Here is an 11,406-nt window from a genome sequence, read left to right as displayed (position 1 = left end):
TTTTTTACGGAGGAAAAAAAAGTCAAAGAAAAGATCTTTGAGACATATTTTTATTAATGATTAACCTAATAATAATTCCTATATAAGATTTCAACTTGACCCACAAGAGCAAGAACTTTGGCAACGGAGGCAAGGAAAAACTTCCCTTTAACAGGCAGAAACCTTGGACAGAACCTAGGTTCATGGTGGACGTCCATCTGTCTGACCTGTTGGGTTGAGGAGAGAGAGAGAGAGAGAGAATCACAGGTAGGAGGAGAGTCAAAAACAAGGAGATGGATAGAGAAGTGAGAGACAGAGAGTAGGATCAAACAAAAGCAAGATGTATAAAGCTATAAATGCTGATGCTAGCGATAAGGACATCAGCGGTGAGGGCCACAGGTCCAGGTTCTGCAGCACCACAGACAGAAGGACCTGCAGACAGAGACAGAAAGAGGGACAAACAGAGGGAGAGAGAGCACAAGACTACGGGGAAGAGAGAGAGAGATTACTGACATATATTTATAACATGAATAACCAGATAAAGGGGGAGGAGCTCAGTGTGTCATAGAGGTGCTGGTCTATGACAGCATATTGATTATTGTATTGATTAACTATAAGCTTTGTTAGAAAGGAGAGTCTTTAGTCTCCTCTTGAACATGGAGATGGTGTCTGTCTCACGAACCAATCAGGGAGCTTGATAACTGAAAGCTCCGCCCCCCCGCCAGCATGTTGGGACCCTACAATTATGGATGATTAAGAATTACTTTCCTGATACCAAACCTGTCAAAAACAGAGTCTGAATATAAATAAATTTATTTCATCAAAAAGGAAAATTTCACAGTCATGATTAAAAACCTAAAACGCTTCAATGCTGACAGGTTGTAGCTACAAAGTTTAGAGAAGGCGACGCTCGAGAGAAAAAACACAAATAAAAGGCTAATCTAAGCATAAAAAACATGAAAACATGAAACCAGTCGTAAAAAAAGCAAAAGATTGTCATTGAATTTCTGTCTTGAGGAGCCATAAAGTTTGTTCCGGGATTCCATCGGTTGGATTTAGACAGATGTGACGTTGCAGAGATTTTAGGCTGCGAGGACAAAAAGAATTCCACCCAAATACGAAACGCTGTAAAAAAGGCGGCTTTTTGAAGAAGAAGAAAGAAGAAATTTCACCAAACTTCTATCAGAAGCAGATGACAAGTTTCGGTGTTGGTGAAGCACGTCAACGACAACTTTCCGCTCGGTTTAAGGAGAGCGTTCCACTTAAATAACAATCCCACGTCTGTCGCGTTTACATGAGACCCCGCCCTACAAATAAAAACACATTCAGAGTATTGGGGTCTGCGCCACACGATTTCCTGAGACAAAATGATTTGGCTTTACACTAAACGTTAATGAAGATCTACGGCGCAGTGGGTAGCGCTGTCGCCTCACAGCGAGAAGGTACCAGTGCGATTCCTATCCGTGCGGAGTCTGTGTGGGTTCTCCACCTCCGTTAGTGGCTGTCTGTCCCACAATGAGCTGGGGACTCATTCAGGGTGTACCCCCCCACAAGAAGAGCTGGGACAGGCAACACCCGTGACCCTCAGCGTGGGTAAAGCAGCTGCAGACGGGACGATTGAGATCGAAAATGGATGGATGGATGGCGATCAACAAACAGGAAGCAGGTGAAACGAGAGGGCGGAGCTAAACACGCTAAACGCCGGAGAACGACCGGCCCTCGTTTCTCACTGGGATTTCTTGACTAGAAGACAAACGTTGAATATCACTCTCATCTTTATCAGCGTCCCTCAATCCTGTTCAGCCATCCGACAAAAAGAAACTCGACTACGGCGAGCGAGCCAGGGGTCCCGCTGCCGGGGGGGGGGGGGGGGGCAGAGACGAGGACGTCACAAACAATCACACCCTGTAGAAGTAGATTCATTACAAATTTAAAATAGTTTTTTTTTTTATTATTTCCTTTACAAAAACAAACCATGAAATTCGAATGTCACAATTTCCCGAGTCGCTTTCTCATGTCCTTCATCCCAACCTGGGACAAACGCGGACTGAGATTTGTCTTCTTTTTTTTTGCGAGACAGCAGACAGAAAGGGTTCCTTAGAAAAATATCAGCCCGAAAGGTGCGGCGTGGAAGACTCCGTACACCGAGAGGTCAAAGGTCATTCCGAATCGGACAGGACGATGATCACTTGCGGGTCATACTGCGTGGCCACGTTGACCTGGAAGCACATTGAGGGGACAATTAGGACATGTAATGAGACTCAAATGAAACCAGTCCTCTAAATCTGCATTTCTACCCCTGGACATTTTTGTCCATTTCGGAAAACTCAAAAATCCGCCGCAGACTCCCCCCCCCCCCCCTCCTCCCCCCTCCTCCCTCCTCCTCACGGGAGCTGATTTTCAGTGAGGCGGCATCATTCTGGGTGAAATTTGAAAATCTAAATTTTCATCTTGAAAATCCATAATTTGACCCTGTAATGAATTTCTATCCCATCAATGACCCTTCAAATGGACAAAAATGTCCATTTGGCATTTAGTGATTTATAAATGTCACTATTTGTACTAATTATTCTCAAAATCTTGACTCGTATCGAGTCCCACTAAAATCAGTTTTGACATTGATTTCAGGATTTTTAACCCCTTCCTGGTCACTTTGAACACATCTGGATGTTTGTTTGTTTTATAGAGGGCAAAACCACTGAAAGGTCAAAAGTCAAAATTAGAGTTCAACATGAGAAAATGTTATTTAATTAACAGCAGACCCACATTCTGAACAATAACAGAATAGATAGAACAACAACAACACAAGCATGGAGTGAGGGAGAGAAGGACTAGGACATCTGGACCTCTTTACTGGGGGGCAGGTCCTGCAGAGGCCTTTGCCTCCACCGCCCCCCCCCCCCCCCCCCCCATGCCTGGGGCAAAAAGGCTTCTCCTCGCTATGAGAGGGAAGACGAGATCTTTTCCTCGTGCTGCTGTAAGTTAGATGATGACATCCAAACCAGACTTATCGGGGATCATTTACACACGTTAACCCTTTTGATCAGCACCTACGGTAGTTTAGGGGCTTTTCCCTCTATAGAAACAAACACCCAGGTGTGTTCAAAATGGCCTGGAAGGGGTTAAAATCCTGAAATCAATGTCAAACGTGATTTGCTGCGACTCCATTATGAGTCACCTCAAAGATTGTCGTCAACTCTGGAATACATAAACCTGTTCGGGTTTCATTTGTACTGTCCTCAATACTACGAGTATTAATGTACACGATATTGCCAAAAGTATTTGTTCAGGTATCCAAATCACTGATTTCGGGTGTTCCAACCACTTCCATGGTCACAGGTGTGAAAGTCAACAGACCTCTAAACTCGTTACGGTAAATCGAGTTGAAAGGAGTCGCTCATCCTGGTTTCAGAATGGGATCGTCACTCCTTCATAGGCGAGTGACGGCAGACGAGCGAATACTTCTGGCAACGCAGCGCATGTTCAAAGCGGACCCACCTTGTTTTTCTTGGGGGGGGGCGTTGATGGCGAGCTGGTGATCAGCACCTGGGCCGGTGTGTTTGCTCGGGTCGACTCCCCCTGTGGCGGACTGCTGTTAGCGACGCCCGCACCGCGGGGAACGCCGACCTCGCTGTGGACAGACGAACGGAGAGACGTAGGAAAGACCCGACTCGTCACAAAGACCCGACTCGGCACAAAGACCCGACTCGGCACAAAGACCCGACTCGGCACAAAGACCCGACTCGTCACAAAGACCCGACTCGGCACAAAGACCCGACTCGGCACAAAGACCCGACTCGGCACAAAGACCCGACTCGTCACAAAGACCCGACTCGGCACAAAGACCCGACTCGGCACAGGAACGCGACTCGGCACAAAGACCCGACTCGGCACAAAGACCCGACTCGGCACAAAGACCGGACTCGGCACAAAGACCGGACTCGGCACAGGAACGCGGCTGAGATGTTATCGATCTACCGATCAGAAGCTTAAACAGACGTGAGCATCTCAGGTCACCTGTCGCAGACGATCGTGCACTCCGAGTCGCTGGGGTTCCCCGACGCCACCTCGCCCCTCTTTCTCTTCTGGCTCCTCAACGTTCCGGACCAGCCGGGCATCGGCGTTCCATTGGGAGGCGTGGCTGCCAGGGGGGACGCCGGCGCCCCATCGGCCGCCGTCGTGGCGACGCCGTTGTCGTGGGGTTCCACTGGCTTGGGTAATTCACCGAGGCTACCATTGGACAATGGGTCCCGGTCAGCAGTCTGCGTTGGCTCCGATTGGCTGGCGCTGTGAGCAGTCGATGGGACGTCACACAACGGAGAAATGTCGGAGCTGCTCTCGTCAGAAAGAGGGCCGAGGCCGTTCGTGGGGGGCTCCGGCTCGTCCTCCTCCAGGCCGTCGCCCCGCTGTACAGAAACGCTCTCTGGCTCGCCCGGCGGCTCCTCCTGGCCGGCGTCTTCACCCGTTTGTTCCGCCACGTCACCGGCGGCGTCTTCATCCTCATCGTCTAGAAGAGAAGATGATTCCCGTGAGTAGGAACCTGAACTCAGAGACGACTCCTGCAGCGTTTTGGGGCTCCGAGAGAAAGACCTTCGCATTATCGGAAACACAAAGAGCCCTTCACTGCTCACTCGAATGCACGAGGCTATTAAAAAAGGGTACGTGTACGTGCATATTAAAAAAGGGTACGTGTACGTGCATATTAAAAAAGGGTACGTGCACGTGCATATTAAAAAAGGGTACGTGTACGTGCATATTAAAAAAGGGTACGTGCACGTGCATATTAAAAAAGGGTACGTGTACGTGCATATTAAAAAAGGGTACGTGCACGTGCATATTAAAAAAGGGTACGTGTACGTGCATATTAAAAAAGGGTACGTGCACGTGCATATTAAAAAAGGGTACGTGCACGTGCATATTAAAAAAGGGTACGTGTACGTGCATATTAAAAAAGCCCCCCCGCTGCTTTATCGTTTGATTTGTCGAGCCAGAATGTCAAACGTTTGCTGCTTCTGACGTTTTACTTTCTGACAGCGAACGAAGAAAAGCTTTTTAAATGATCGCTGCTCCAACCTGGTCCATCCTGCTGAGTGCTGGCCATGAGCTCTTCCTCAATGTCTGGCTCTGACGAGTCATCCTCCTCATCCTCCTCCTCCCCCTCCTCCTCCTCCTCCTCCTCGTTATCATCCTCTACCTCCTCTTCTTCTTTCTCTGATTTGTGGCCCTGAATAGAACACGAGGATCAGACAGAGTACATCTAGTAGTACAATCACAAATCAGGCTAATGCTGCAGTTCAAATTCTCTCATTCCTGCACATCGTCCGTACGGACAGTTTTTGTAATTGTTGCTTCGGGGAAGACAGCAATCTTTAGCGTTCTGTTTTTTTTTTTTTACTTTTTATCTTTTAAGCGTTTATTATTTTTTTAGCGTTTTAAAAGGAACAATTATTTATCATGGTCGACCAATGGTTTCCCTTCCGTTCTGATATGAAATGTCTAAATGTGTTTTAATTTCATGTAGCCGACAACGGATAAGAGTGAAAAAGCAAAAATGTTTTAAAAAAACATATATATATATATATATATACACATAATATCGATTGGCACCGCCCCTTTGTTGACACTCGTTGAGATTGGTTACTGCTGTCGGCTATCAGCCGGTCCTGAATCGGTTGTGTTCTGATAGATCTGTCCCGGCTGCCCGGCGGTAACAAATCAAACACGTGATATTTTTGGTAGTCGTCATAAATACAAATGAAACCTCGTTCATGTATTCATTAAAGTACGAATGTGAGGATTCTTCCTCCTCCTCCGCATGCTCTCTCACCTCTTCCTCCTGTTTTTTGTTTTTCTGCTGTCGTTTGCTCCTGTCTGGCTCCGAGTCCTCCTGTTGGACAGCGTACTTGGTGATGACCTCCTCCAGTTGGGTCACGGCCACCTCCCTGTTTGATTTCAGCTTCCTTTGCAGGGAGGCGTCCTTTCGAGCGGGGTCCGAGGCTTGAGAGGACGGTCGGCGAAACGAGGAAGCAACGATGGTGGAAAAAAAGAACAGAGAGAGACGAGAAACTAGGAATTAGGAGAAACAACAGTGAAAAACATGCCATTGCCGCTGTGAAATACTATACAACAGACTTTACTTCTTATACTCCATTAAGTGTATCAGAATGTACTTGAATGTATTCTAAACCAAACCACCTGAACGTGTTCAAGCGTTGCTCGTGAGAGAAAGCGGACCAACTCCGTGGAAATAAGGGTTTCGTTACGTTTGCTCATGTGAACTAAAGCGAAGAATGTTTATCCTCTTAACGTGCAGAGACGACGAGACAACACGAATGTCAACAAACAGTCTTTACATCTTACATCAAAGACTAAAAAGGCCGGTTTATTGGATATATATGTATATCCATGAATTACAATCCAGTTACTGCGCGTTGGTCTAATCCTACTTCTTGATGTCAGATTCACATTAAATAATAAAGGTTCAGCCCGAATAACCTGAAGCTTCAGCCGCTAGCCTGATTAGCTTCCTGCTGCGCTAACACGCTTTCTGTTCCCGTTCAGCCTCTCCAAACCCTTGTGTATTCACATCTGGTGCATTTACACCGTCCCTCCTGGGTCAGGCTCCCTCAGTGCCCCCCCCCCCCCCCCGAAGCCTCACCAGGGTCATAGGCGTCAGTCAGGTGCGAGCCAAAGTTGTACACCATGTCCTGGTGGCGTCTGTCCTGCAAGCACGTCCCCACATATCCAAACACCTCTTTAGCCAACTGGTTCATCTGTTTCCTGGTCAGGAGCAGCGCGTGGCGATCGTTGGCACGGACCACCTGCTGCAGGATGTCTTGGTAATCTGGTGGATTGCTCCGCGCTTCGGCGCCGTTGATGAAGCGCTCAATCTGACGGGGGGAGAGAGAGAGAGAGCGAAGGCTGAGATGAAAGCAGCTCCCTCAGAGACACAAGTCCGCATGGCTGCATCTCTGATTTACTTTGTGCTGGAGAAAATATTACAAGTAAAGCGGCTTTAGTCCAAATACCCCGCACTGCCCCAGGGACCAACGCCACCGGGGCGGCTGTACTCGTCTGTGACAGAGGTGCGGGTCAGTTTTGTCCACAGAAGGTCAAACTGGGAGTGCCGGAGAATCAAATTGGTTGCCATGGTTACCAGAGGAACAGTTCATCTGCGTTCTGCAGGGAGCCGAGTGTGTACTTTCGTCCTGTCCCGTCGGGGTTCACGCTGTCCTAGAGCCGTCTGGTTGACCGAAGAACCAACTCGGGCCCGGGAGTCACAACCCGAGGACGCGCACAAAATAACCGTCCTTTCGGTTTCCGTTGTCCACAACAGCAACGTGGTCATGGCGGATAGGAACGTTCAGCAAAGTAGCCCGGCACGGCTTTACTTGAGAAAACCCGATGAGAACGACACATTTGCAACGTGCTAACTATGTAACTATGCTCAGGACAAAAAAGAAGCTGCAGCACGAGATGGAAGCAAAAGAAAAAGAATCGACGGCAAGTTCTCGGGAAAAGAAACATCTCGTCAGTTTCGTTTAGCTAATACAGGACTATATAAATATATATATATATATACACACACATTTAAAAATTGATATACGGTACATTTATTTTTCTATTAAAATATAAATATCAATAATGTGTCGCTGCGTTTAAAACCAATGTCTTCCAATCGAAGTCATTTGTCCCGGGAATTGGGTGGTCAGGGTTCAGAGTATGTTATAACATGTTTATAATAGTTAAAGCGCATATAATTGTCATATATTTTCGGTTTCTGCTTAACTAAAGCTAAATCACTTTTGTTTTAGATTTTTTTGTTGCAGTAATACATTTTGTTGTTTGTTATGTAACGATTTGTTACGTTACATGTTTCTCACAGGTTGTGATCCATTTACAAATGTATTAATCAATAAAACCAAAACAGAGACTCAACTCTTTAAGAATAAACCGAACAGAAACCAAACCCGAGGGCCGATTCCCACAACGTTCTCCACTTCACCCTGTCCTTTGCATCGTCCTCCCTCACTACGTCCATGTCTCTTCTCCTGGGTCGTCCTCTAGCCCTGTTCCCTGGCAGCTCCATCCTCAGCATCCTTCTACCGATATAGTCCCCGTCTCTCCTCTGGACATGTCCGAACCATGGAAGGATACCTCCAGCACCCCCCTGCTCACCTTCCTGTTGATCTCAGGATAACGGGTGCCACTGTAGGGGATCCGCTGCTCAATGACTCGGCCGGTCAGCGTGCTGCAGCCCTTTAGTTCACACAGCGTTTCATAAATCTTCATCATCTGAAAAAGAGGAGAAGCGTGACCGCCTGGGGTAAAGGCTCTTGCTCAAGCGCTCCGCTCCGTTTGTATCCGGCGGAGCCCGAACCTGCATCGGATTCAGCCTGACCTTTCGTTTGAGCTGGTTCTCCTGGATGTACGGAGACTCGTTGGACGCCAGGTCGGCCACGCTGAGCTCGGACCGCTGCAGCCGGTGGATCTCATCGTTGTATGTCTTCAGGAGGTTTTCCAGGTATGCTATCTGAGAGAAATTGAAAGCAGACATGAAGGGGAAAGTGCTTTACCGACAGACTTCTGCTCAACTGCTTCATTTCCTTCATTGATTATTTTTGTCAAGTTCTAGAATCAAAGGCAAAGAAAAAAAAAAAGACAGAAATAACAGAACGTTGCAGGTTACAGTTCAGGGGTCATCTAAATGAGGGGTGTCTCAGAGCCAGTGTGTGTGTGTGTGGGGGGGGGGGGGGGTGTCATTGTCATGCTAATCAGCTAAAAACAAACACAGGTGTGACTCGTAGCGCCCAATGCCAACCTGTTTCCTGGATTTCCTGTTTGCCCTTTTCTGCGCATGCGGCTCCGCCTCGTCTTTGCGGCCCCCCTGCAGCCCCGAGGTGGAAGGCTGATTCTCCTCCGCTGCCGGGTTCTGTCCGTCCCTCTCTGCATCCGGCTCATCTTTATTGGTCGACGCGACAGGAGGAGACTGGAGAGAGCTCGAGACGGCGGCGCGGGGCACGTGTTCAACCATGACCACCACCTGCTTCCTCTTGGTCGAGTGCTGCCTGAGCGCGGTGCACAGTTCATTGATGTAGACGAAGGTTTTGGAACAGTTCTCCTGAGCGCGGCTCAGACAGCTGCTCAAGGTGTTCCTAAACGCCACGGACGACAGGTAGTCAGGAGAGGCCTTGGAGTATTTCGTTTGGAGGAACAGCAAGACGTCGGGGCAGTCCTGGGTGAAGGCAGCGCAGTGCTCTACGAACTGAGAGCGTGGAGAAGGAAACGGGAAGGAGAGAGGGGCAGAGGGTGGGGCAGAGGGGCAGAGGGTGGGGCAAAGGGGCAGAGGGTGGGGACAGGAAAAGGGTTATAATCAGAACGCAAACAGCAACAACTTATTGTGATTAAAACGACTCAGCTGGATAAAATCACCCCCCCCCCCCCCCGAGCTCACCTCAGCAAACAACCTGTTATTCTCTGCCTGCAGGACATGCGTGTCCTTCTTCGTCGAGACGCTTTTGGCTCCGGGCTGAGACCACGGGGTGGATGGCGAGCAGGAGGGTTTAGAAGTCTTCTCTTCGTCGCCATCGTCGAGGACGATGATCTGATCCGCCATCGAGGCAGGAGCCACTGCCATCGAAGGTGTTCCGTTATTTCTGCCTCCGCAAAATGTAAAAAAAAAAAAAAACACAAAATGCCGATCAGGACTGAAGTAAGTGGGATGTTGAGATCATGCCATCGATCTATACGAAACATCCTGAAATACGCGAAGTGTAGTAAACATATTGATTACTAAAGGCTGGTGTGATAGATGATAAAGGATTAAACCGTTTAAAAACAAAAGAGTTGGGCATAACTAATGGAAGGGTGAGGGTTTAATATCTTTATGACTGGTCTTATGGAAGGGTGAGGGTTTAATATCTTTATGACTGGTCTTATGGAAGGGTGAGGGTTTAATATCTTTATGACTGGTCTTATGGAAGGGTGAGGGTTTAATATCTTTACGGTACCCACCAGCCTGTTAGATCCCAAATGTCACACACACACACAAAACAAAGAAAATGAACCATCTGAGCAAATGGTTCGAAGCCAACCGCTGCTTGGATTTTGGAGACCTTCTACTCTTGATATTTTGGAAGCATGAGAGGCTTTAAAACCACTAAAGATTTTGGTCAAAACAATAGTTGATTCCACTATATTACACACAACGATGCTCATCCATCTTGAACAAGAAGTATGAGCTGGCAGCGCTAACAAGGCTCAGTCTGGGGCTGCCCCCTGGAGAGGAGGGCTCTGCCCAAGCTGTCAAACATCATCGGCACCTCCTCTCTCTGCCCAGAAACCGGCTATTAGCGAGTTAGCATGTTGGCTGCAGGCTAATAAATTATAATAACAGACTGTGTGTTCATTAACACATCTTAACAATGGGATGGATAATAGCTTCAGCTACTACAATATTACTGTAATACCAGGGTGCAAAAAACAAAACACGTTAACAACTGACAACAACTGTACGTTAAAACAGAAAATTACGCAAGAGCTACAATAAGAAAGAAGATTGAACTCTCAGACATAACACAGTCATACATACCGATGTCTAGTCTGAGCTTTCTGACGTGACGATAAATAAATTCGGCGTTGAACACATCATTAAAGTTATGTTTTTGATGTAGCCAACATTAGCATTTAGTAGCTATTAAGCGTTCAGATTAGTATGTGGGCGAGTAGGTAAACAAATAACGGGCCCACTGAGAAGGCCGCACGCTATTCTTGTGACGTCATTAGCAAGGAAAGGCAGTACAATATTAAAACTGTATTTTTATTCCAACAGACTATCTTTTTACGAAAAAAATAAATAAAACGCTCACCAACTTCGTTGCCGTAGACTCGAGATCGAAAGTATACCCGCTAAAGTCGAGGCAGCATCGCCGTCTCTTATTGGTTGATAGATCGTTCATCGTCAGTAATGTTGTTACCCATTGGGGAACTTTCTTCTTCTGGTCATTCTCGTTCTTCTTCTCTTCTCGCCGCGTTGGCAGAGCAGCCTATTATTGTATTAGCGCCGAATAGTGGCCGGGGTGTGCAGCACAATTAAAAATAAATATAAATGGGGAACGGGGGGGATATATACATACCTAAATAAATAAACAGTTAATATAAATACAAAAATATAAAACAAGATTCAAAAATAAAAAAATATTTGGAAATAAATTAAATATATATATATAATTATTTGTATATATTTATTTCCACATATATTTGTAATTTTTTTATCTTGTTTTATATTTTTGTATTTATATTAACAGTTATTTATTTATTTATGTAGTATTATTTGTATTTTTTCCCCCATTTATATTTATTTTTAATTGGGCCAGTTTTGGTCCTCCATAGGGTACACCTCGAATGCGTTGCAAACACCAACTCACA

At 46.7% G+C, this 11,406-nt stretch overlaps 1 protein-coding gene across 1 annotated transcript; it reads right to left on the bottom strand.

The window, feature by feature from the left end:
- Positions 1 to 1,940: 1,940 nt before the first annotated feature.
- daxx (death-domain associated protein) lies at positions 1,941 to 10,879 on the bottom strand. The gene is made up of 11 exons (XM_068747083.1): positions 10,848 to 10,879; positions 9,434 to 9,635; positions 8,801 to 9,244; positions 8,381 to 8,512; positions 8,158 to 8,274; positions 6,638 to 6,869; positions 5,807 to 5,976; positions 5,053 to 5,203; positions 3,997 to 4,486; positions 3,478 to 3,610; positions 1,941 to 2,198 (listed from the first exon to the last, which is right to left on the bottom strand). The coding sequence occupies exons 2-11, from the start codon at positions 9,614 to 9,616 to the stop codon at positions 2,139 to 2,141; spliced, it is 2,112 nt and encodes a 703-aa protein (XP_068603184.1). The 5' UTR covers positions 9,617 to 9,635; positions 10,848 to 10,879; the 3' UTR covers positions 1,941 to 2,138.
- Positions 10,880 to 11,406: the final 527 nt, after the last annotated feature.

Source organism: Brachionichthys hirsutus, chromosome 13 (genome assembly GCF_040956055.1).
Source record: "Brachionichthys hirsutus isolate HB-005 chromosome 13, CSIRO-AGI_Bhir_v1, whole genome shotgun sequence".
Lineage (NCBI taxonomy): Eukaryota > Metazoa > Chordata > Actinopteri > Lophiiformes > Brachionichthyidae > Brachionichthys > Brachionichthys hirsutus.
The sequence above is the reverse complement of the archived record's forward strand: the minus strand, read 5'-3'. Positions and strand labels throughout refer to the sequence as shown.

Bases quoted from the DNA above. Each gene is read 5' to 3' on its own strand.
- daxx (XM_068747083.1), bottom strand. From the start codon at position 9,616: ATGGCAGTGGCTCCTGCCTCGATGGCGGATCAGATCATCGTCCTCGAC. The intron at 5,977-6,637 runs GTGAGGCTTCGG...CGTCCTCTCAAG, and splicing joins GACTGACGCCTATGACCCTG to CCTCGGACCCCGCTCGAAAG. The intron at 3,611-3,996 runs GTGACCTGAGAT...GTCTGTCCACAG, and splicing joins TGCACGATCGTCTGCGACAG to CGAGGTCGGCGTTCCCCGCG.